The 26,799-nt window shown below is 42.5% G+C and overlaps 1 protein-coding gene across 8 annotated transcripts in view; it reads right to left on the bottom strand.

The window, feature by feature from the left end:
• SETD3 (SET domain containing 3, actin histidine methyltransferase) overlaps window positions 1-26,799 on the bottom strand; it is a 60,623-nt gene that overhangs the window by 4,768 nt on the left and 29,056 nt on the right. For all 8 annotated transcript variants that reach the window (XM_033108188.1, XM_033108181.1, XM_033108183.1 and 5 more), the window contains 5 exons: window positions 8,087-8,148; window positions 7,169-7,283; window positions 2,824-2,898; window positions 1,545-1,711; window positions 581-666 (listed from right to left, as the gene is read on the bottom strand). In XM_033108188.1, the coding sequence (XP_032964079.1) occupies window positions 581-666; window positions 1,545-1,711; window positions 2,824-2,898; window positions 7,169-7,283; window positions 8,087-8,148 (505 nt within the window). The remainder of the gene's footprint in view (window positions 1-580; window positions 667-1,544; window positions 1,712-2,823; window positions 2,899-7,168; window positions 7,284-8,086; window positions 8,149-26,799) is intronic.

The raw sequence follows: 26,799 nt of genomic DNA, 5'->3' as shown, positions 1-26,799 counted from the left end.
TGAAAAGAGAGGCTGGAGACAAGAAGATTTTGGGACTTACACAGATTCTGTTTGCAGTGTTATTTACTCTAACAGGATGCCTGACATTAAGAAGCCTGCTGGCAACTTCAAATTCAGAACGCAGTTGGCTGACAAATGAAATCCTGGCCCATGCATGCCACTGCTGGCCATGTGACTTCAGGGTCAGCTGATCATTAACTTCTCCAGGCAAATTAAAGATATTAGTACACTGGGAGTGCAATTAGGCTCTGTCAGACTTCGGCAATAAGCACATTAAAAACTCCCATCTCCAAATGTAGAATTGTGATACACTTAGATAATCCAAGATGTTTTAAGTTTTCTTCCAATGCAGTAGAGAATTGTTTATTACAAATAAATACTGGTAACACACTGAGGATTTAGTAAAACATTTCTAGGGTAAGATGGATCAATTTTTTTCTTTCTCCGATACCACCATTTTACGTCCTCCCCCAAAAGGTACTTCGGTTTCCAGCAATTTTATCTTTAATCTGAATCCCGATGCTTTATATTTTCCTGAATTAAAACAAAATGAAGATCTTTTCCCCCTGAAATGATTTACCTTCGGTCATGCAGAATACTCGGAGAAAAGCCAGGAGCTGGGCAGAGATGGGCGGTTCCGTAAAATGCAAGGCGAAGACACTGGAACTGACAAAAGCAGGAAGGAGCTCAGTCACCTTGGAGTCACTTACTTGCTCCAAAGTGAAATCCATCCCTTAAATCTACAGCCCGTCCGACCCCAAGGAGCGCTGAGTGGGCCTGAGCCGCTCCAGGCTCAGGGTCTCGAGCATGGAAGCACTGTTTTGGGTCCTTGAAACACGCAGAAGGTCTGGCTGACCGAAAGGATGGCGGTAACCACCTCTGCCAGCAATTCTCCCAGTCTAACAGCCTTAATCTCAGGCTGCATACAACACGGTATGAGAATGCAGCATGCCCGTGGACCTTAAAAAATGTTCACAATCATTTGACTTCACATTTTAATCATTAATCAAATATTGACAAGTTCAATACAAAAAAGGCCTGGCTAATCCATTTTCATTAAGAATGGTTCCTTCATTCCCCATAGAACCAATAAGTCATAATTCTTGTCTTCTTTATCATTTTGCACCTCACATGCAAGAAAACCTTAAAGAATTTAACCAGAAATTCTTGAAATCACTGAGGATCATGACTTCATTACAGAAACTAATGGTGGCCAAGAATTAAATGAAACAAATTGATCCAGGTTATTAACCTTTTCAAGGTGAAAGACATTAATGATACCAAAGTACTTATTTCACTTAATGAGGATTTCAGGCCACATCCCCTAGAACGGATGGTGCAGGCTCCCAGCAATACAACTATGTTTATCTAAAAACGCTGGTCAATCACCACGCATCTCAAAGGTTTAAATGTGCTGTGTAACAGGGATAAAGGGATTAAGACAAACCACTGTAGAGAAGTTTTATTAACATACCAATTAAACATTATGCAACTGGAAATGTTTCAAGCACCGCAGGAAAGAGCTGACCGTTGTTTTCACTTACGTGGGTATGCCTGCGCGGGCCAGGACCTCAGCCTTCATAGCGTACAGCCTGTCACTTTTACTCACTCCAAGCTTTATTTTCACTCTGTCGTGTGAATTATTGTCAAAGAAAAAACCACTGTGGATCACAAACTCTGCATTGGACCGAGTGCCATAAAAAATGTAAATCTGAGATGCAGTGAAGAAAAAATAAAGGGACATAAAAGAAACTTAACATCCATTCTTAACACAAAGCAGGACAATGGGTCAGTTCTCATATACTTAATGTGACAACACAGCTCTGAAGTGACCACACACCTACTCTGGATATCATGTGTGGCTAGGGTGAAGTTTCAGCAAGGCATGCGATCTCCCCAACTTCCCAAACTGTCTGAGATGCTGAGAAAGACCATCACTTCCGCTGCTCACAGAGGCCTTCCCGGTGCATAAAGGAGCGGGATCCTAGAGTCCCCAGGCCTCCCGCCTTTCCTTTTGACGGACAGCAAGCCTACTGCTTTTCTAGTGCCCTTTAAAATTCACCACATTCTTCCTCTCCTTTCAGTATAAGAGAGTCTTCTGGAGCAAGAGTTTAAAGCAATGTCTGTGAGGAATTCCTTTCTAGATCCTATGGCAACTCTGCAACCAGTTAGGAGGGTTTATGAACTTGTCTGCAGGAAGAGATCAGTGCTTTGTTAGACTAAGACTTTTCATTTTGTCTCATTTGGAACGTCAGTGGTCTACGTCAGTTCTGGGTATTGTGTATTATCTGCTCAGTCAAAAGACTGAAAGAATACAGGTCTTCACAGGTGCATGTTTTCAAACTTACCGAATCGCTCAATCTTGCCCCTGCCCAAATTATTTGATTAAAAACTCAGATTAAAGTGAAAGCACAGGGAGATAGATCTTATGGCTACGATTCACTTATGTTTTTGCCACTTAAATAAACTGCTTCTTTATAAAGAAGGTTCTAGTCAACAGAAAAAGAAATGACAGCAGTGCAGTTTATAAAATTGAAAAATCTGTTCTCCTGCTAGAACAACAAAGCTTATTTTCAGTTACAAATTTTAGGTTATTACAAATATTAGCTCAATGGTGCAAACGGCTGCACTTAAATCTTTTTTCTTTGTGGATCCAAAGGTCCAAGACAAAGCATAGCAGCTTCAGGTCTCAAGATGTGTTCCCAAACCATCCTGAATATAAGCCCCAAGATTTTCTGCCCGAGTTAAACGCCTTTTTAAATTACCAGCACGGTATTAACTCAGGGCCCCCGGGCCAGCCCACGGGCAGACACTGCGACCCACCTGCTCTCCAGCCTGGAAGTCCTGCAGGGCGACACACTCGCAGCGGTCGTCTTCCAGGTTGTAACCAGTGGTGATCTGGAGATGACAAGAAGCCCAAGATGTCCAGGGCCGCTCACTCAGGAGGCCTTTTTTTTTTTTTTTTGGACAATTAGAGAATAAAAGCTATCCAAAGTACTTAAAAGGGTGCATTATGCGTACTTTATAAAACCGAAGGAAGAAATGCTTGGTTATTTTAATTAATGCTATTTACGCCAGAAATTCTTATGGAAGATTCCATACCTGAAGTCAAGGACGTACTCTTAGGAAAATATATTGTATAGATTATCACTTGCTGGCCTCAGCCAAACATAAACCATTTATTATAAAGTTAGTGCCTTTGAGGCCCCCCCATGAGGCAAAGCTGTGGCATTTGCCCCCCACAGTCGGATTTAGGACTCCGGAGAACTCTAATTGACTTGCAAATATTGTCTTTATCTAATGTTCGGCCTTTAAGAAACTGAAGTGGGTTTTCCTTTGGATAAAGAATCACGGAAAAAGAAAAGCTGTTTCTGAATTATGTACATATATTACTCTGAACTTAGAGACATTAAAACTTTCAGGTAAGCAAAGAAAAATAGTTGTATCCTATTCATTTTCTGAGAGCTATATTGTGAGTTTCTAAGCCCATTACAAATAAATACAAAAAATCCACTAACTGCATCACTTCCTAACTTCTCCTGTCCTAGTGGGCACCAGGAAACCTCAAGGTCATGGCACAGGAGTCACAAAGAAACTCTTCGCACCTCAGCTGGTGGCATTTTATCTTCTAAATTATCCTTGGGATCTTTCCTCCCCTCCCCCCCCATCTTTCCATAGCATGACTGAGGACTTGTTCTTTCTGGCCTAGCTTAGCATTTGCAAAAAGCTTCCAACTGGACTCCCAAACCCAGCACTGTCGCTCCTGCATCCCTGGTGACATTACAGTGTCGACCTCCTGTCTCAAACCTTCCGGTGCCGCTCCAAATTCTTGAGCAAGTCCAGTTTACCAGGAGGGCCAGACCTCCCTTCAGCCTCCTGACATGACACTGGCCTGTTTGTTTTATTAACCATACATTTAGAAATCCTTCATAGTTCTGATCTGCAAGACCAATGAGCAAGCTGAAAGCAATGAGAAGCCAGGTATTTTGCACACTTTCACTCCCAGAACAGCTTAAACACGTGATAAAATCAGCTCCATGAAGTTCCTGCCCAACATTAAAAAAAAAAAAAATCACTTTTCTGACTCTAAACCTGACCTTGATAATAAGGCATGGAATAGGAACTGCGCGTCAACGCCCAGCCCTAAGTCTGGCACTCCACAGCGTGGCTCCACAGGGACCCAACAGGAGCGTGAAGAGACAAGAAAGAAGATAGGGGAAGCGGGCAAGAAGGAGGCGGAGGGCCACAGTACACAAAAGTAAATAGGTAGAAATATGGGAGATAGACAACAGGACAGGAAGGGAGGCTTATGGGAGGCGAGGTGTGGATTTTGTGCAGGGCGCTCAGCATGGCCTCGCTGGAAGAGGTCTGAGTCGTCCTGAAGTCATCCCAGGAACAAGGTTTCAGGCAGAGGGTCCAGCATGTGCAAAGGCCCTGAGGTGGGCTGTGCTCGTGTCTGAGGAACCTCAGGGGCCAAGGCCTGTGTGTGCAATGGGGACAGGCTGGGCGGGTGTGTTGTCTGCTACTGTAAAAACCTGAGCTTTTACTTGGAGACTGAAAGCCTCATGTCAATCTAAATGTTTTTAAATTTTCAATACTCAAACAGAAAGACCTTGAAAAAGAGCCTCCCTTAACCTGTGTGAGTTTCCCAACGCTCCTTGGCCTGACTGTAGTCACATATTCAAATACCAGGGCTGATTATTCTAACACACTTGACCTACTGGAACTAACACAATGGCCTATAAACTACTTACGTAGAAGTGTCCTTCTCTGTGCAAACTGAACCACCTCAAAAAAGGAGACCTACTGCTTATGTTAATTTTGAACGAGTCAAGCAGAACTTAAAGACATATTATTTCTTACAGCTTAATACTATGTCGTATAAACTTGTCTAAATTTGTTTTTCCACGTGGCCTGGAAATCAGTTCACGTTCACCAGAATCTCTGGCCCAGGTCTTCACCTAGCCTCTTATTTCCTTCTGTTGCTTCTCGCTGCTACTGGTTTGAAATTACTGCCACAAACTTGATTCTTCCATTCTACTCCCATAACCAGGTTTTCGAGACATTGTTCGAAGCACACAGCGTTGCCGGGTTACAAATTTCTATCTACTCTCTCAGTGACAGTCAGAATAGACAGACAACAATTGTCAGGATAGACACACTCACAAAAGAAAATCTGTCTGAAAAGCTGAGCCTTAACTTCAAGTACCTTATTTTAAAAAAGAGATTAACTATTAATACATATAACATACAACTTCATAGTGTTAAAATAGATCCTTAAATTCTACCAGGCGAAATTTCCCATGAAGTCCTATAATTACAAGGGGAAACAGTTCCCCAAAGGGGTTGCATTAACTATGCAGGGAAAACAACCACTGTAAGGAAAGTACTAACATCTTGTATAAACCTTCTAAAGGTTAGAGAGGTTTTGCCAGGCCTGTGGAAGTTAAAGACTTTATGAACAACAGTATTAGAAAATCACTGAATCCCATTTACATGAAAGCAACACAAAAACCTGTGTGTGTGTGTGTGTGTGTGTGTGTGTGTGTGTGAGAGAGAGAGAGAGAGAGAGAGAGAGAGAGAGAGAGAGAGAGAAGGTGAAGGTGAAGGTTCAAATGCACAGCAAAGGGTGGGAGAGGTTTGCAAGAAACCGAAACCGTCAACCTGGGAGGCAGGGACCCTGCGGCTGGGGGGTGGGGGGTGGAAACTCCGCAGAGGCTTCTGTGTTGTTTAATTGGTTTTGTGTGTTTACAGTAAAGTATGTACTTGTTAAACTTTAGAAATAAAAAAATAAATCCCAAGGATCTATCAAGTTTGGGAACCAATGATCTAATCCAAAAAAAAAAAAAGAAAGAAAAACACTACAGTCAAATATTAAAAGCTATTTGAAAACTTTTTAAGTTCAACCTTATGATCAGCTTAAAATAGCTCTGAAGGAAAAAAATAAAGAGGAAGAATGTAAAATTTTATTCACTAATGAAAATAAATGGTAAAATATGGTACTATTCCTTAAAATGGCTAATTAAATGAAGCATATTAAATTAAGGCTAAAATATAATTGTAAAAGTGGAATTAGTCTTTCTCTACAATTTAATAGTGTACTTGTTGCTAGACCTTTCCAAATGAGCGCCAGGGTATTCTATCTTAAGAGTTTGGCATACATTACATGTGTGCTGGCCACTTTGTAGAATTAGTCGTGAAACACTCATTTACAGCATTTTCTCAGTCTATGTATAATACTGCTAATAATAACAAAGAAAGCTAACACTGAAAAAAGATGAACAACAAAAAAAAATTAACCAAACCAGTATACCAGTATAATGTTTAAAAATTCAAAATATTGTGAAGTTGGTCACACTTTGATCTACTGCCACTATCAGGAGATCGTCCTCAGACAACCATCTCAGCAGAGAGAGCTGGCAACCTCCTTTGTTGCTTGGAATCCAAAGAATGCTAAGAAGCAGAGAGCAGACTTCCTCCTTTTCGGCATCGCAGGATATTTAATGATCATCACAAAATTTCCCTGTTTTCTTAATGTCTCCCAACCAGCGCTTCCCACATCTGACGCTACCAACTAAGTCCTGCACTCAAGGCCAAGGGCGGAAAGCCCAAGTGCACCGTCCTCCCACCCCAAGACCAGGAGTCCGGGACCGCTCCTGAACAAAAGCAGGTTAGTAAACGGGCCAAGATGTGTCAGCATGTCAGGTAGAGAGAGGGGGGCCGGGAAGGAATCGGAGAATCGTATATAACCGGAAATACAGTCAGCAAAGGAAGAAAACACGGAACATACGAGGAAAAATGAGAAAGAAGAAAGGTTTTTTCAATAAAACAGTATTTTCACAAGAATAAGAAAAACGAAAGTTTGGTTTAGTCTGTGGTTCAATAAGATAAGAAAATGAATGTTTAGGCTGGAATTATGGTTTAGCAAATAAATGCAGTTCACTGTGGTTTTTGAAAGTGATGTAAGATTCAAGTTCCCGGTTTTCAGGATTAAGTAAACACAGGGAGAGAAAAATACCAGCCTCTATTTGTGGGCGGCAGGAGGGGTGTTTGTTCCCTTTGGAGGAGGCAGTCGGCAGAGAAAATGGTTTGTAGGTGGAATGTCCACTTTCAAGCTTAACCACAACAGCCTCCCCGATTAAACACAACACACACAGGAGGTCGTTACCAGGCCGTTGGTGTGATTGCACATGTCCCATAAGGGAATCAGCGCCAGAGTCACTCGGGAACCGTCCTCCGTGGGGATTTGGTTTTGTCGTGTCATAACAGAGGAGACTGCCCACCTGGAACAACCAGAGAAGAGGTGAATTACACTCGGAACACGTAAAAGCCCATGGCTGTAATAACTCAACCAGAACCTGAGGTTTGCCTGACTGCTCACGAATTTTCAAAACCTTTTCCTAAGTACTAACGCTGATGGTTGGGCTTCCTCACCTTCATTTAAAATTAAATCTAGGCTTGAGAGGAGGAAAGGGGAACTGAAAGGAGAAAGGAGCAGAGGGCAGCCAGGAGCAGGCCACTAAGGAGGCTATTCCCAGGAGGAGACCTGGCAGGAGGCCCCAGGGTCTTCCTCCGGCACAGACCCTCCCCCCTCCAAGCCAACCCCACCCTCTTTTACCCACAAGCTGACTCGGCCCCTTTCAAGGTACAAATAACAATTCCTTTCTGATCAGAAATCCTCTAAGAACTCTACAAAATGTGGAGTGCTATGTTTTATTATGTTGTGCAGTGAATTAAGTCTTTTTGTTCAAAAAGAAGTCCCACTTAACACTAAAACTGTCTATTTAAAAAGAAAAAAAAATCCTCATGATCACCTCACAGGAGCATTAATCTCCAGTATCAGGTGGCTGCCTCAACTAATCCCCTACCATTACAGGTTAATGGCAATTTCCACAGGGCCATTAAAATGCTGACACTCTTCCCAGCTGTCCATTGTAACTTCTGAAAGACTATCTCCGTCTTGAGGCTTTACATGGTCACACGGGTCACTTCTTCCTGAAGCATGTTGCACTTCCAAGATCCCAAATTCACTTAGGAACCACCCCTAACACACACACACACACACACACACACACACCCAACCAACCTGTAGTCCTCATAAGTGAAAGAATCCTTCAAGGGCAGTTTGTTGGCATGAGGATGAGTCTGGGAATTACAAGTTTTAGAAAGCAGAGGTGAAAAGAGAAAAAGGGAAAACAGAAGTCAGTCAGCAGAATTTCATTATTTAGCTGCCTAACAGATCCTAACAAGAGCCAAATGCAGCAGGAGGCGTCCAGCAGCGCTACTGAGGGATCATCATGCTATTACGCGCTCATACATCACTGTCAACTTAATTTGTTGTGCCCAGCAGCCGCCATAAATCTGCTGCTTCCTATTTCGATGCTAGAACCCACAGACACGGCACAAAAATAAAATTTAAGGTAGACTGACTTCACAAAAGGTAGGCACGCCCCCTGAGCAGAAACCCAGAACCCCCCAAAGTCAGGTGTCCACTCGGGCTCCCTTTGTGTCTTCTGCCATCACGTGCTGCATATCCCTTACGCATAGATTTCAAATCTCTTCTGATATCAATAAAAGGGACAATTAACGGCACTCTAATAAATGGAAAGTTCTTTCATTTATCTTTGACATATCATTTGGATGGGAATCAACTTGGTACGTGTAAATGAATCACACACATGGTTAAGTGTGGCTCCAAGACAAAAAAAAATCAAGAAGAATACAGTTTTGTGAAATTACAAAATAAATTTTACAAACAGATTTAAAACATAGAGCTCGGCATACTTAAATTTTATTACTCCTTTTTTTCTGGACAAAAGAACGTTTGGTAAAAATATCCAAAACTTCACACTTACGAGGAAATTTTATACATTTCATAGTCTGTCTTCACAACACTTCCCCCGCCGCCCGCACCTTAGACCTTTCAAGCACTTAAAAACTTTGTCTCAATTAAGAAATTAAAAGCTGTAACAGTATAATTTTAATCTTCAGTTTCAATTACAGTCTGATAGACAGATTGCAGTAAGCGATCAAATGAACAAATGGTTATTCCTGGGCTACAAATGAAATTCTGCTGTCCTGTGTCTGCGCACAGCTAACGCATGAAGCCCCACGTACTACGCAGTTTTTACTCTTGACGCATTAGCATCACAAGTGCACAGTAATTTATCATCGCTCACTGTAATGTACTCGCTGGCACCGTGTGCAGGACAGTAGGGGATGAGGTAAAAGTGGCTCAAACCGTAAATCAATTAGAAAACAAAAGCTTGTGCTCAGTGCGCAATTTTAGGCAAATTATATACTACAAAAGGCTGCCAATTGGGTGTTAGCTCCCAGGTGCCCGCTTCTCCCCTCGAATCCTCGCCCAGTTTTAACCCTTTGGAAGAAGTCAACATATAAAAATATAGTCACGTTAATTTTTAACTGTTGTGATAATCGGAATGAAATTAAAGACGACGTTTTTTAAGTCAATACATAAAACATCATATTGCCCTGGGGTGTTTTCTAGCTGCTACAGGAATATCAGGAAATCCTATCTTTGGGGTTAAAAAAAAAAAAATTGATACCATGGTCAGACGCAAGAATCCAAGACACTGGGGCCACTGACTGCCTCTTCTTTGTAACAAATGAAATGCTCGGCTGTGTCCTGAGCACCTTGAAATGTTTTCCACTGAATTAAGAAACCTAACCACAACAGTATTCAGGTTTTTCCTCAAAAAAGTACAAATTCAGCAGATAAGAACCGTCTCTCTACCTAAAACTGCTTTTATGGTAAAAAGTACCACAGAAAAACCTCAGCGTTCTGTTGCTAAAATTTCCTCTCACTTATAATTAAATGAAACTTCACATCTGATGGTACTTGGGAGTATTCACATCCCACCTTTCCTCAAACTCTAGGAGGTGAGTGAGCATTGTTGTTTTTGTTACTTTAAAATACTTTAATGCATTTAAACTGTGGAATGCACTATAGTATTTTGAAAGCTGGTAAATTCCAATGAGAAATCCCCGAAGTATTCAAAATCTGATCCACGCCCCTCAGCCCAAAAGCTTGACTTATTGAATAGCAGAAAAGATGAGAATTCTCGAAATTGGAATGCTGAATGCTAAAATGACTCCAGGAAGAATCTTCCAACACTCAAAAGATCTTCAAAGGGCTTTGGACACCACAGAAAGATTCAAACAACAGCGACCCCCTCAAGGACTAAAAAGATGAAAACTTCTCGCCAAAGTGTTTCCCTTCCTACTACTTGTATACATTTCTTACCGAAAACATGCTCACGGTCCTGATGAAGTTGTAAAGAAAGCTCAAGAAAAAATGCACAAATGCTTTCTTCAGATTAAGATCATTTTGGCTATAGGGTTATGTAATATATGCAGAATCTGTTAGAAATAGTTGTTCTTACCTGCTTAAAAAAATAGGGTGTGCCTAATGCACGTAATTCTGATCTAAAAAGCAATTCTGCCACAGACACATGCACTTAACAGTTACACTGAAGCAAAATGTGACACTATGGGGAATGGCAAATAACTTCCATTTCAACAGAGCTCTCACTACTGTGACACTACCGCCACCTACTGGTGTCATGGTAGATAGGTTACAGTCGCAGAGTTCTTGAATTCTTTCCCAGGGCAAGAAAGGCCTTCATAGCAACTTATCATAAACCAAGACTGGGTTTAGCTAGAATGGCTACTGCTTCAGCTTTACTCAAGCAAAATCTGGTTTCTAAAATATCTACCGTACCTTTTGAAATTATAATAGTTTTACAAGGATTTTGAAACATTCAAAGATTGAAAATGATTTGCATGTGAAAAACATTTAACATGGAAAAAAAATATTTTCAGATATCCTGAAAAAATGAACAAGAATAAGAAAAATGTGTATTCAAACACTCTTTAAGCTTTGGACAGAGTGATTAAAAAAAAAAAAAACACACTGGACAGCATGGTTTTTTGGTTTAAATACCAAGCCTTTCCCTGTTGAAAACCAAGTTAAGGTTTAAAAATACATCTTGTAAAAAATGTAATATTAACCTGAAGTTACCTGAAAGTTACTAAAATGTTTTTAGGTGACAGTCTTTAAGCTCATACTTTACAGGGAGGCTAACTGAACGTGCCTCACTTTACAGAGCAAAATCCTGTAGGGGTTTTGTTTATCTTGACTAGAACACACATGACTGACCTATACTTTAAAAATAAAATTGTAAATTAAACCAGAAAACTCACACTTTGTGGCCAGTTCGTTTTAGCTGTGATAGTTGTAGATACTCATAAGCTGGGTGAGGGGTTCATGTCAGAAGAGACGACAGTGACAGACAGTGACAGGGTCTCCTGGGCACCAGGGCCCAACAGGAGAAGGTCACTGGGTCGGCCCCCTTAAATACGGGTTCAGAAACCAGCCACAGCTTTTCTGCACATTTTTTAAGTGGCTGATATTTTCCCTTTCTTGAGCATTACAAACATTTGAAGCTGGAAAAATGAACAACTGCCGCAGCTCATAATCAGACCTGAAGCCCTGAGGAGCTCGTTTTCCTACGCCAAGCCCGGCACTCTTCACTCCCTCCTCTAGGAGAGATTCCAGATGAGGCTCAGTAATATCGTACCTAGTACAAAATAATCACTACGTTTGGGAAAGATTAATATCTAAAATCATTTGTTTGGCTTCAATAAAAAGAAGTAATATTGCTAAATATGTAAGTATGACATTTTGAAGAATTTACCATATTGCCTGGGTCTAGTAGCTATGCTTAAGGAAATTAAAAAGCACTACAGTCAGCATATTTGATCCTTATTAAAGTTCTGTCTTGGACTATCACTCACATAAAACAAAAATAAACCAAGAAGAAATTTACATAAAACCTATGGATTACAAGAGTTTGAAGATGAAAAAATGAACAATATTCTGGCTTTAAAAAATTGATTTAGCATGCAGCTTCTCTTTATAGTCCCTTGATAAAAATGAAATCTCCCTAACAAACACTTAATAAAACCTGTCAATATCTCTGGAAAGAAAAATGACACAAATGCATTAAGTATTAAATACCCTTGGAAAAAGTCACATATTCCATGAATTTTTGATGTACTATCTTGACATTAATGTAAAACCTTGATATTTATAATTGACAGATATTTAATAAAGTATAAAAGAAGATGGCTGCTGCACAGCGTGCAAATTCTTCAGGTTGATCAGAAATGAGAGATACAGACATGTACTTAAACTAAATAAACAGTTAATATGTGTCACGTGAATCAGCTGCAGTCTTATTTTAAGCTCCAACAACAAACCTTTGTGGGAACCAAAATAAGCAGAATTTGTTATTATGTGAATTCTTAATTCAGAAACCTTTAGTATGTGAAACAGCTTTGAAACATTACCAGTTCTGTACAGGAACAAGATACATTTGAAATAAAGTGGGTTTTTTTCTTAAACATCTAACAAAAAGCATTTTTTAAATAATGAAGATAAATGTGCCCATATATATGAGGAGGTATTTCCTAAAACAATTCTCAAAAGAAACACATTTAACCAAAAGAAAGATTCAAAATTCTCTAAGGAGAAAAAAATAAAAGAGGATTAAAACGCACAAACAGCCTTTAAGAAACAAACTCTTCTCAAAATCAGATCTGTGCTTTTCAAGAATACTCATCTCTACCCAGCCCGTCTTATAAGGAAACCAAAGTGAATACATTTAATAATTGTCTTCAACGAGGCATTTAAATATACTAAGTGGTTCAGTTCAAAGAAATGCCTCCTACATACTGTATTTTAAAGAATTTATAGCCTGCTATAGTATATAATCAACTATTAATTTCAAAAATACATATAGTAGTTCAGTGTCTTATTAACAGCTCTATAGTATCAGGAATCACAAAACGTAATTTAGAAGTTGCACCCAGTTTGTTCTGATTAAAAAAACATTTAATAGTATGCAATTAAAATTTTGTAACTAAAATATGTCTCAGATTATATTTGCCTTTACTTCTTACAGCGTATATTAAAAGGGACAGTCGGGTTCACTAGCTATGGATACACCTAACCCTGGCGATGGTTCCATTTCTTACTTCTACAAGGGTAAAATCAGTTACAGAACCTCAGACTTGACCTTTTTTGGGTAGATATAAGTTTTGGCACGTATAAGTTTTGGACATGTAACCCCAGCCCACCAACCAGGAGATCTTTGGTGCTTTGAATGCCATCTGAAATGTCTCCCTCCGCAGGACAACCCTGTGGCACCCCCGCTAAGCCCGGTGTGGGTCCAGAGTCTCAGCAATCGCCAGCTGACTGGGGGGAAGGGAGAGGCCCCTGGCGGTTCCATGGACCCACGCGGGGGCCTGGCTTGCACCAACCATAGAGGACAAGGGGCCAGAGGCAGATCAGAAGAGGGATTTCCCCTGAAAGAAGAAGACCGAAGGAGAAGTGGGAGACAGCAAACAAAAGGAAGACAGCAGAGTACTGACAGACAGCAAAAGACGGTAGGTAGACTAGAGGGAAGGCAACGTAAAGGGGGGCAGAAGGAAAAACAGTGAGGTCCCCCCTTCCCAATGAAGGCTCATGAGAAGCAGCGTGTAAGGCGGCACATTTCTAGGCCGCCCAATCCTTCCACTTATTGCACTTTCTAAGTGGGTATAACACAGTTTAACATAATGACAAATTGCAAAGTATCTACTGAATCTAGAATTTAGTTTTGAAGACCATAAATCAGAATCAAAGCATGGTTCATGTTGACTCGTGAGGGAAAAAAATCAATTTTTAAGACTTTTATTTTTAAACACAGATTACATCCAACTCTTAAGGGAATTTTTCATCATAAAGTTCTTTGAATTCACTCAATACGATCAAATAAATATATCAATACACATTAAATTTAAATTGTTTGCTTCTCTCTTATATATATTTAATTTTTCTATAACAAATGTGTTACCTTATAATAAAAAAATTGAAATTAAGAAAATGAGATTAGTGGAGGAATAAACATTGTTCAATAAATTTATAAAATTACTTCAAGATGGAAGAATTGTTTTCATTGGAAGACAATGACATCTATAACCTACATCCAGTTTAAATTCAATTGAAATTTGTTGAAACACTGCAAAAAATATGCGTGTTTCAGAACTTTATGGGTTACTATTTGCATACCCTGAAGATGTCCATCAACTATGAACCAAATTGAGTCATAATCAATCAACACTTTAACGGTCAATCATTTATTCACTTAACAAATATTTACTGACTCAGAAAAAAGTCAAAAATAGGTTAGGACTAGAAATTCATTCATCCAACAGATGTTTTATGTACTGTCTCTGAAGTGGAAGGCATGCTGCTAGGTACCATGTGACGACAGGTGGACGAAAAGACGTGTTAACATCCTCTGGAGGGTTTTCCCTAGAAGCAGTCAGGTGGTGACTTAACAACAAAAAAGATGACACGACAGGTTAGCGCTCAGACCCCCCTCCCAGGGCCACCTCCCCCAACGACCCAGGTCCTCCCAGCCCTGTGCCCTTCTTTCCCAGGCTGAGCTGTTTGCTACCTCGCTGTGTGTATGTGTGTGCGTACACATTTGATTCATGTTTCTCTCCCCCAGTAGGTAAGCTCAGTGAGCCAGGGACCACCACATCTTTTTTGGCCACCAGGGAACCCCCAAGGCCACACTCAAAGAAATCCTCTTCCTCCAAGTAAGAAGGAAACACTTCTCTGCCCTGTTCCTGGACGGTGGAGGACAGCTGTCACCTGGCAGACTCCTATTTCCTCCCTACAGATCCACAATGGCCGGAAGGACAGGCAGGCAAGAATGAAAGAAATGACAACTTCCCAAGCCACCATGACTCCAAAGGGGAAGAGAGGTAGGACCAGGGTAACCAGGAACGGCTGTAATCAGATTACAGGCCGGTGGTCTGGTTCCCACATTCCCGTCAGAGGCTCTGCCCACCTGCGTGGGCACCCTGGCTGCAGAGCCACTCCCCGCAGGTTTCAGACAGTGTCCTTTTCTTCTATCTTCCATCTCCTAGGAATAGAATATTTTCCCACCATCTAGCGGTCAGGGAATCTTCTCTCTCTTTTTTCCGAACCTATCTTTCAACACTTTCATTTGAGAAAGCGCCACTCTCCTTTCAGAATCCAACAAGGAGTCCACTAGTCCTCTGTACCAGCGGTCACCGCCTCCCTCCACCACACTGCCACTCACCCAGCAGAGTACGCACCTCGGAAAAGGTGAGCCTGTCACTTCCAGTGTCATCTCAGATCACCCAACCCGTGTCTCGGTGTTGTCATCTGAAAAGGGGGTCAGTACAAGCAACCTCTATCTTCTTTTAAGCTCTTAAACCCTTTCTTTGCCTTTTGACACTCCCCGGCCCAAAATATCTCAATCTGAGTCACGTAAGGACCCCAAACCATGATCAAAGCTCTTCTCTGGTCTGCAAAGACGACGGCTCCAGCAAGTGCTGGATGCTTATCCATAAGGTACATACTCTTGCAACCCCTAAGCTTATCAGAGAAACTAGAAATACGCAGAATGGTAAAGGCAGTTACTGTTTTACAAGAAGATACTTGCATCAAAAAATCAGGCAAGGATTATTTATTAGCGGCTACGTAGTATTTTACTTTTCACTTCAGCTATTTTAGACTTCAGGGACTTTGGCTCTGGTTAAATGAAGCAGGCTGGCACGCTCCGAGTCACCAGGCATTTATAAGAGGAAAGCACTATGACCACCATTATGAAACCCATTTCCTTGAGGGAGTGACCGACACTCAGAGCATGCACATAAACCCTTGTCCCCGAAAAGGAACTGCCAGGGTTTGGTACACAGGGAAGCTCTCTGGATCTCCCAGGGAGAGACAGTGAAAGAGAAATAAACTGAGAGAGGAAGAGGAAGGGGGTAGATATTAGCAATCGTTATCTGCCTAGCATTCTGTGCAAGGAACTCTTCTGAGAACTTTATGTGTATTGTGTAATTTAATCATCCTGGTTCTTGTGAAACAAGCACTATTAGCCCCATTCTACTGATGAGGATACAAGGACAGAGAAGTTTATAGCATGTCCAAGGTTACCCAGTTAATAAACGATGGGGCTGGGACAACGACCTAAGCAAAAGATCTCTGAAGTTTAAAGCCAAAAGGATTGCAAATAAAGCATAGTTCTGATACGGTAAATACATTGTTTCTTAGTGAAGTTCTAGAATTAGAGCTATCGGAAAGGGAATTATAAAGCTGAGAAGTAGCCAACATTAGCAAAGCTAAGACTGTGACTCTAGTATTCCCCAACCACCAGGAAGGGTACTGTATTCAGTTAAAAATCACTATCTACAGTCATAAAACCTCAGACCGGGATGGTAACTGGAGATCACCTGACCCAGTTCCCGTCATTCTGGCCGTGGAGAACCCTGGTCCCAGAAAACACATACGTACCAAATACACACAGAGATATATACTCACTCCTTTCCTTCCTGACATTTTAAAGCACAGGAGTCACATTTGGAATTTACTTTCTGGTATTTTCTTCACTAGAATTATGCCACCATGGTGTGCCAACAACTTCCAATATTCTATTATCTGGAATTCCTATCATTTTCATGATAACTCTGAACAGCCTCTAAGACACCCCACAGCTTTATCAATCATTAAACCGGCATTATCTCCAAGTTCTCACATCGTTTTGGCTACTTTCAGCTCTCCTAGTTGTCGTGTTGTTAAGGAAATGAACCTTGGCCTCGTAAATGCTGTGCCTTTAAGCCTGAAGGAAGTTGAGGGAGTCTGTGAGTGGCCAGTGGGAAATGAACTCTAGGGGTGCACCACAGAACCCGAGAACCCGTGGATGTCAGACTTGGGATTCTGGTAAGGATGGGCCAAGCTCTGAGGTAGTAATACGTCAACCCTAATGGTTTGGGAGGCCTCGCATGGTGGCGTGAGCCTCCTGAGCGCCCACATTTTCAGGCATGTCATATAAATCAATACATCAGTCTGCTAGTTTGTCACCAGCTGCCCTGAGTTTACTGTGGAAAATCCCGGGGATAGAATCTAGGATAAAGGTCCCTGCTGCCCCACTTCCGGCTGCGGGTCACAGGGAGGTGGGGGAGGGTGCGTGGCCGAGAACACAGCTCCAGGTTCAGGGGGCGTCTCCACGGCCCCTGCAGGGTCTGTCAGCCCAGTCTGGGGACACAGCCAGTCGTGAGTGTGCTGCTCCCTTCTCCATCTCAGCACACTATTCTAACTCCTTCATTTTCTCCACTTTCCGTGTTTACCCTGTGCTGGAAACATACCAATCAAAGAGAAAATACCCAACACTATTTCTCTGGTCACTGTCGCTCGAGCAGAATTACAAATGTCCCAACCACCAAGGAAACATCATCACCTGAAGATTCCACTGAACAAGAGGTGACAACACTTCTCTGGTTGTAATATGAAGTCGCTGATAAAAAGCTATGGCTCGGAAAAGTCCAAACCTTTTCTGTATTACCTGGAAAGGGAACTTTCAAATGTATTACCCTGAGATGTAATGAATAAAACCCATATTTTAACCTTACTGGCAAAAATACCCCCCTGAAAACTGCAATGTTCTGAACTGCAGGGTTATATTTATTAGAGTGAAAACTGAATGGTATCACGGCAAGTCCAGACAGCCCCTTGACTCACAAAATGCAATTTAAAATGTCCATGCCTTTGGTAGTAGTAGCCGAGTGCTTTCTTTTTCCTTAAGCAAAATTATTTTATATTCATCTTCAGTTGATGAAAAAATTCCCTCTCTGATTCCACGAAGAGTCCGAAACAGGTACCAGAACTCTTTCACGCACTTCTCCCCCCAAATAAAGAAATAAATAAAAGCACTAAAATGGCATCTACCTTTATTGTCTATTTCCCCTATTAGCATTGTAATTTCTCAGGAAAAGATCAGAGAGAGAGAAGTCACAAAGAAAAGTTCTTCTGTGAAGTGTTTCTAAGGGTAGATTCTGCCTTGAAACTAAGAAGGAAAGGGAGGGCCAAATTGTGCAGAGCTCGCACCGAGCTTTACCCGCGTGGGGCTCGCACCGAGCTTTACCCGCGTGGGGCTCGCACCGAGCTTTACCCGCGTGGGGCTCGCACCGAGCTTTACCTGACTTCCGTCTTATGAGAACAAGCAAGTGGTGGCCAAGCCGTCAAGTCAGAAAATGTGAATCTGACTACTTCCTTTTCCATAAAAATTATGCTTTGCCTTGTATTTTCTTAATTAAATGCTTCACTGATCAATAGTTATGAAATGGATTTCACTCTCATTTTTATCAGAGGAAATACTACCTCACATTCTAAGAATAATACCATTTTGTTGAAGCAGTCAATATCTGGAAACAAACTGTCAAGAAAAGAACAGTTTAATCAGTGCATATCTTTTAAGCACTCCCTATAAAACAGATCATCATTAAATTGTTCGCTGGGAACAGAAAGCAAGAAATCCAATATATCGACTTAAGTCATATTTTGATATAAGAAGACTTTAGATTATAGTCATAGATGAGAAAAGACTTCAGAACTGGGTTAAAAACCAGGTCTAACTCCTAACCCAGAGTCTTGACACTTGGGGAACAGTTACATTCGGGGGACCGGAATGGCAGAGTGGGAGAAGCCTGGGGAAGAACGTGCTGGAAGGATAAGTGTGAATGAACGTCAGGGAGGGCGAGGTGGCTGGGCACAGGGAACAGCCAACGGAACTGGTGAAGAGCGGCCCCTAAACCCACAGAAAGTTTGTCACTGGCAGGGCAGTGGTGGGGGCGCAGGCTGAGACAGGAATATTCTTGGTAATCGTGGTTAAAGACATAAGATGGAAAGGACATTATCTCAAAGGCATAGAGACATCCTATAAACCAAGGGGATAAAGCTAAGACAGAAGGAAAGGCAGGGAAATGAAGAGAGCGCACATAGCAATGTCAGGGCCCTGACGGCCGGCCGCGGTGCTTGCCTGAGCTCCCAGGGAAGGTTCTTTCTCAAAGGAACTAAGGGAGGTGAAGACACAAAAAGCCTTGCAATGGAGACAACAAGAACAGACGTTCCGGTCACACGGTCTCAGTTTTCTCAGGGAAGGAGGAATCGGGAGCCTGGGGGGCTCTGTGCTTGAAGAGACGAAACAATTCGCGGGGGATGAGCCAGAGGTCAGGAAGATGTGACGCCGCATCGCTGGGGCCAGGCTGAGGTCTGCCTCATCTTGGAGTTGACGGTCACCCGGACACTCCTGCCGACGCTCCTGAGCCCAGGAGCGGAAGGAAGCGGGGAAAGAGGGCGGTGAGGAGGACGTGAGTGTGTCAGTAAAGGACAGCTGTCAGCTCTTTCGTAAGAGACACGAGACAAAAATGGAGTTTAGATTTAGTCTCCAACTACTCAGGCTGGGGAAGGTGGTGTAGAAGAGAACCCCTTCCTAAACACTTAATGAATCTACTGCAAAAAGAAAAAATCTGTTTCCCCATCTGCACTTCCAGACACATATAATAAAGTGACATTTCCAACATAGGTTTTCCTAGATCATTAGCTTTGTCAATTAAGACTCTATATTCAGCAAAATGACCACTGTTTTTCCTATTCGTCCTTTAGGTTCTAAAAAAAGGTCGCAAAACCTGGAAGTAATATTATTTATCCGTGAAAAAAACCTGATGTAGAAAATATTTTCCCCCAATTTTCACAACTAACATTGGAATTACTTTCCACATTAGAATAATCTACCCCCCTTCACTGATTCACTTAGCCAACCCCTCAGGCAGTTTAGGATCCCTCTTCCTTCAAACCTTTATATGACCTCCAGTGACCTCTGAATTTCTAACAGTCTGCAAAATACCACCTAGCACTTGATTTTATACTATATTAAATTGCTCTTGAGTTGCTTTGTAGCATTCATTCGTTCATCCACCCACTCGGTCAACAAATATTCATGGAGTGCCCCCTTGAGTGACACACCGTGCCAGGAACTGGAAACAAGTGAGGAAGACAGCGCTGGCTTCTGCTCTCGCATAAATTCTTCCTGTCTGGTGGACGGTGGGGACTAGACACACAGGCACGGCTGCGATGAGAGTGGCCTGGCGGAGGGAGGGGGCTCTCCCACGGAACCTGTCAAACACATACTGACACATCCAGACGCCACCCACGTTTACTGTGCCTGCGTCCTGTGTGCCGCACAAGTCGTAAACTAAGTTTGGAGGAAAAGTGAGAGAATTGCCCATCCTGGAGTGATCACTGGACCAATGTGGAGATTTCTTTTTAAATTAGCGCTTTATTTAAAAAGAAAACAAATAGAGGGGCATCTCCAAGGTGGAAGCACATTTGAATTAGCACATGAAGAACGGTCCTCCAAGCTCTGGAAGGCAACTTCCAGCTGTGATCTCAGGTTCAGGGGCAGCCAGCCTCCTTGTGCCCATTTACAGCCTTGCTGGTCCAGGCGGGCAGAGCCCCCTCTGCTTTTCGTTGCAGGTACCCCTCCTAGCCCCTCACACACAAACACGCCCCAACACGCGCACTCACATCGGCCCACAGGCAGAAGTAGGTGGGGACAGGTACATTCTGATCGGTGGCGTGGCTCGTTCTAAACTGTGGCCGGACAAGTCCTGAGCGTGGGGGCAGACGAGCGTGTCCCAGGCACTTTTCCAGCCACGCTCCTAGTATCATGCTACCTTCCTCAAGTGTGGTCACTCGGCAAGTTAGCCTTCTGGTTGGAAAAATAAAGCTAAGCACTTCAAATCACTCAGTCACTTAACATGCACACATGCCGACAAGGAGAACGTACCTTTGAACAGCCACAGAAATTAGACTAGAAAACGCCCACTGATTGTTACCGGGGAAAAAGGCACCCGTTATAAGGACGGCCAAAGTAACCACCTCTTTCAATCTCCTAACTATGCTTAAAATATATGTCCATGAAAAACGGGACATACTGCAATAAACATAGTATTTACTGTGATACTCTGTGAGCTACAGGATGAAATATACCTGCAAAAAAACAGGAAAGGAGCAGGTGTTAAGAAACTTTATAAAAAGGATTTGATCAATCTTGGAAAAGAACAGCGAAGTCCAGTCGCTGGTATTTGCTAGAAAATAATGCAGGGGTGCCGCTTCACCCTCATGTGCTCACGCATGTTTCTGCATCTTCAGTGCATTCCAGCCGAGCTTCGTCCCTCCACTCGCCACGCATTACCGAGTGTCTGCTCTGTGGAAGGCACTGTGGGGGCAACAGAGAAAAGTGGGTCCCCTACTCACAAGCAGCTATGATGCTAGCGCAGGGAGTCCAGATGGGCAAAACATGATGTGTCACGCCACAACCAACGGCATGCGTTGGAATTACAGAGAAGAGGTTACCGACACTGTTGTGAAGGGAGATCTGGCAATGACTCACGGAGGGCGGGGCAGATGGGTGACGTCTCTAAATGCAGGCGGGCGGGCAGGTGGCGTGTCCCCCACAGACAGCACCAGAAACAGCAGGGCAGAAGGGCAGGCTCGTCTGGGGAGGCCCAGGCGGTGCTTTGTGGAGGGGGGCAGTGGATGGAAAGGTAGGAAGCTGGTGAGTCCGGCCCCCAGGGCCCTGCAAAGGGGCCGAGCACAGGGCAGGGCTCTGCAGCAGTGCCTCACCCACCATCCTTTTCTTCACTTGTAAAACAAGACAGAGACTCTACCACGTTTGCTGTACTTTAGAGGCATCAGTAAGCTGGTATCCTCCCAGGAAAAAGGATTTAAATTTGGCAGACACTGGTAAATGATGGAAATGAGGAAGGTGGTCTTCTCTAGAGAAAGCAATCAACCAAAGGAGGACTCCACAGAGTGGAGGAAGTGGAGGATGGGGGCGGGGCTGGCTGTGCCTCTGCTCCGTGGCATCGTAACTCCAGGACCCAGGCATCAGCAAATGTCAGTGCCTTCCTGCCTTTTAGGACAGAGGAAATGAACACTTTGGCAGGAAAAAAGGAAAAAGAAGCATGGGAGGGAGAGTAAGTGACAGAACCAAGGCACGTGGGGCATCGTGCCACCAAGGACGCAGGTAAAAGGGCTGGTCTAGACAAGGAAAGAAAAGTGAAGAGGATGGGTAAGGGGAGATTTGGAGAAGGACGGAGAGAAGCCAAGGAAACTGACGGTGGACGAAACACCTCGATTCTCTTCAGATGAGAGGCAGGAGACTGCTGAGAAAGTTGGTCATTTCGTGGGTTCTGTGATTATCATAAATGTGCTGCTACGACGTCCAGTTGCCCTCACTGTCCTCAGCGTTCACCAGTCACCTGAGAACTGATCTTCTCTGCCAGTCCCAAATTTCTAGCTTTTAGAGATCTCCAGTTCTTTGAAACATATGCTGTGTAGTCTGAACAAAGACACTGGCTAGCTAAAACGTGATGAACAGTTGCTTCTACACTGCTAGTCTCAAGCAGCATCCAATCCAACACAGAACCCCATCTGAGTCGCTTCCATTTCCAAAGTGACTTATGAAAAGCAGGCGATCTGAAGGCCTCCATACGGCCCACCTTATATGCTTACGGATTTATTTTGGTCTCTTCAATTCCATACACCTGTTTCTGTTCTTTGAAACAGATGAAAATTGTGAAGCATAAAGGAAATCGTAAGAGATTCTGGACAGGCTCCAAAGAAGCACTTTGCTCTCCCAAGTCCTGTAACCCAGCGCCCCGTTCTCCGCGTGTGCTGCATCCGGGCCTTCGGGTCAGACCTAAGGACCCCGAGAGTGGAGCCCAGGAAACACCATTTGTAACATGTCTCCCAGGTGACTTATGTTCATTCGAGGTGAGTCCAGTAACTGGTTTAGTGCCAGCTCCCACCAAATAGAAGGGTGAAGGTCTGTGCTATCTGATTCAACCCCTGCTGCCCCTCACGTGTGCAGACACACACATGTGAATGATGGCAAAATGCAGTCTGGGAGAAGGTGCACTTCACACGAGGGCTTCTGGCCCCCTCTTTGTCTGGATCTGCCCACTTGTGGCTCTGAGTCACTGAACCCTTGCTAAATGGAATAAATAAAACTTTCATTTTCCTCCTTAAACTACTGTGTATTTTCTAATATGTTGTATTACACATATGTATGGTTTATAATTTAAAAAATAATTTCACTTAAGAAAAAGTCAAAAACGTCTCTGACAGCAGAGCCAAAGACTCCAGCCACATGATGTTTTTCTCAGGATCTCTAACTCTGGCCATATTATTCATTTTCTCAGAACTCTAGTACAAGCTTTGACCTGACCTGCAAAAAATTCATTTACTCAACATGCCAAACATCAGGCTGGGAGCTGTGGAAACAAAACTGAAGAAGGTTTGTTCTCAGCCCTCCAGAGACTCAAACCGGCCCTGATAAAGAAATGAGTGAAATTAAGCAGGTGACTCATTAGTGAACGATTAAACTTCCAGATCTGCTGGGCAGGGGAGACACAGGCAAGTGCTGTGCACCTGCTCGTGAACTGTTTTCGTTCCCACAGCAGAGCCTCTGGGACCCATCAGCCCCACATCCCAGTGCTGGTACCTCAACTTCCTATTTCAAGAACTAATCATACATGTTTTGACAGCACTGGTCAGTGTCTATGGAAAAGGGTCTGACTGAGGTAGGTCCTAAATTTCACTATTATCCAAATCAACTCTAACGTTAACAATAAAAATAATTAACACTCAAGGAGCACCTACTATGTGCCATGCACATGAAATGTCCTAGGCACTTTACAGATGTTAACAAATTCAAACCTCACAGTAATGCTATAAGATGGGTACTACCATCACCCTCACTTCACAGACAAAGACACCATGCCCAGAAGAAACCTGGCTCAGGTCACCCAGCTAGGAAGTGGAGGAGCTTCTGAACCCATTCACCTAACCACTTCAAGTGCTGTCTCTATAGAAACGTAATACATATAATAGTCAATTTTTTAAAATTGGGTGTGCCCACAGCAGGTACTTTCCATTTATGTGAAGATTCATACTTTACAAAGTGCTCTTACCCTTCTCATTTAATCTGCCCAGTACCAACATACAGCAGTGACTGGTGCCTCCATTACCAAACGGGGAAACTGAGGTTAAGTGACCTGCCACCCTTTAGGTTACTTAGAAGCAGAGCTGTAACTCAAACCCAGGTGTCCTGATTCCGAATCGAACACTCCTTCTAGTGCCTAACACAAATGCAGAAAACGGGGAGTCAGTGGTGCCCCACAATCGCATCATGTATTTTTAAGGATTTTAAAGTGAGATCTAAGCATCTGACCCTAGATCAACTGATCCCCTTGCCAGGTCAGGCTCAGCAGCAGAGCAATGACCATTTCACAGCACATACTGGACACAGTGATACTTTTCTCCATCTGACCATTCTCCAGCCACAAATTCTCACATACAATAAGATTTTAACATAAGAATACTACGAATCTACTCGCCATGACCACAGAGCACAGAAAAGCTCTCCTAACGCCGTTTCCAGCTTGCCATCCTCTTGAAGATCGGCTTCCACGTGGTCCCAGGACACCACTCCTTAAAGTGCTTTCTCCTTAGAATCCTAGCTATCCTAAAACATCACAACCTCTCCTACCAGGATTCGTATATTTAAGGGGTCCGTTTTATGGAAGACCTGAAAGTGGAAATACTACTGAACTACAATGGAAAAAACAAATTCCCTTCTGTCTAGCAAATGTCCTATCACATTTATATGCAAAGAACCAGGTAACAGTCTGATAAAAACAGCACATATTACAGTCAATTTATTTTTTGAACCGAATCTTTTGTGCAGGGATTTTCATAATGGTTGTAACCTGAAAGTTAAAAAGCAACATCAAAAGTTCTAAATTAAGTTCTTAATAATCAGATGGAAAGGGAGGAAACATCTTTGGTTTCTGTAAATGCCAGGCCATTTACTTCATGCTTCAAATGTTGCTTTTAAACCACCAAAAACCAAAACTTTAGTTCTATAAGATTACTATGTTCTATACAAAGCTCCTGATAACCAACGTACTGAGTTTTGTTTGCATCCCTGGTCCCGCTGTGACAGCCAAAAATGTCTGTCTCTGGGGGCAAATTACTTTGGTTGAGAACCCCTCAGCCAGGCAAAGAGTTCTTTAAAAGGACACAGAAAACATCATCTTCAAAAAAATAAAACTGATAAATTAGACTTCATTAAAACGAATTCATTCAATTCATTAAAATTAAACTTCATTAACATGAAGAACTTCTATTCCACAAATGATATCGTTGTGAAAGTGACTAGGCAAGCCACAGACTGGGAGGAAATAGTCACAAAACATGTCTTATAAAGGATACACATCCAGAAGGAAACACCCAATTATACATGGGCAATGGAAGAGAAGGAGGGCAGGGTTTACGGATGTTTATAGTTTGTTTGTGGTGATAAAACAGTTCTGAAGATAGATGGTGCTGGTGATTGTTGCAAAACATTATAAATGTAACTAATGCCACTGAATTATATACTTAAAAATGGTCAAAATGGCAAATTTTGTTACATATATTTTACCACAATCAAAAACTTAATAATTATACTCGCCCCCAAAAGTACACATTGAAGTTTGAAAACTTATTATAAAAAATGTAAACTATCGTTAATCATTTTATACTGATTATATGCGTGTACTGAGTTAAATATAGTACAATTTTGTTTTAAATGAGTAAAGATCTGACTGGCCATGCCCCTAACGAGGACATCCAAGTAGCTCAACGCTATCTATCAGTCATCAGAGAACGGAAGTCAGTAGACAAGACTCCACTGCACACCCACAGGAATGTCTCAAGGACCGAGTATGGAGAGCAACTAGAATGTTCACGAACATTGGCCCGGCCACTTTGGAAAACAGTTTATCAACGTCTACTGAAGCTACACAGGTGACTGCCCAATACCCCAGTAATTCTCCCAAGAGAATACCCAGAAGGAGGGAACGCGTATCGAGAGGACAGATACAAGCTTAGTCACAGCTGCTTTGTTTGTAAGAGCCAAAAGCTGGGAACAACCAGAATGCCCACCAGTAGCAGGACAGATTGTGGGATATGCACACAATAGAAACTATACAGCAGTTACAAAGAAAATAAACCACTACTCCACCCGGCAACAGGGACGAATGTCCCAGGTCACTACAGTGAGCAAAAGGCGGAGGCAGACAAGTCCACGCGCATGGTTCTACCTACAGGAAGCTCGTACAGGCAGAAATAACCTGTGGTGAGAGAGGTCCTCTCCTGAAAAGGGGGGTGGGTACCGACTGGGAGCATCCTGGGGTGCCAGAAATGTCCCACAGCTTGATCTTGGTGGTGCTTACTTAGGATAAGAGCTAATCTATAGTTAACATATGTGGCCGTTACGTGTATAAGTTAAATCTCAATTCGAAAAAAGTAGAAGCTCATAGACGAACAGTCCCAGCTGCTTGCCTTTACTCCAGGGGGTTACTAAACGTCCCCTACCTCTCTGGTCTAGTCTGCATTTACTCTATTAACATTGGCCATTTTAAAAAATACCTGACATGGTCAAAAGCCTATTCATTATTTCTATGATATAATTCATCAGAAGATATTATTTTTACCTTTTTCTATTACTTGCCATATGTAATGTCTGCAGAGACTGTAGATAAATCTTACAAAAACAGTTTATAATGTTTAATGTTTGGAAGCTATTACTGATCTTTATCTAAGCCTTTAAAGTATACCCGTATTTTTCATGTGGGAAACTCTTAAATCACTGCATTCTTTCCTGCCTCTGAAGTGCTCTTAGCAGTTTTTGCCTAGAATTTTGGTAATTGATCTTATAGCAAGTAGCAAAATCCTTCTATTTGAATGTTGTATTGTCATTTAGCTTTTCCCCATGTGACTAATTTCCCCAAGCAGCTTGGGCATCA

This window comes from Rhinolophus ferrumequinum, chromosome 6 (assembly GCF_004115265.2).
Source record: "Rhinolophus ferrumequinum isolate MPI-CBG mRhiFer1 chromosome 6, mRhiFer1_v1.p, whole genome shotgun sequence".
NCBI classification, from domain to species: Eukaryota; Metazoa; Chordata; class Mammalia; order Chiroptera; family Rhinolophidae; genus Rhinolophus; species Rhinolophus ferrumequinum.
The sequence above is the reverse complement of the archived record's forward strand: the minus strand, read 5'-3'. Positions and strand labels throughout refer to the sequence as shown.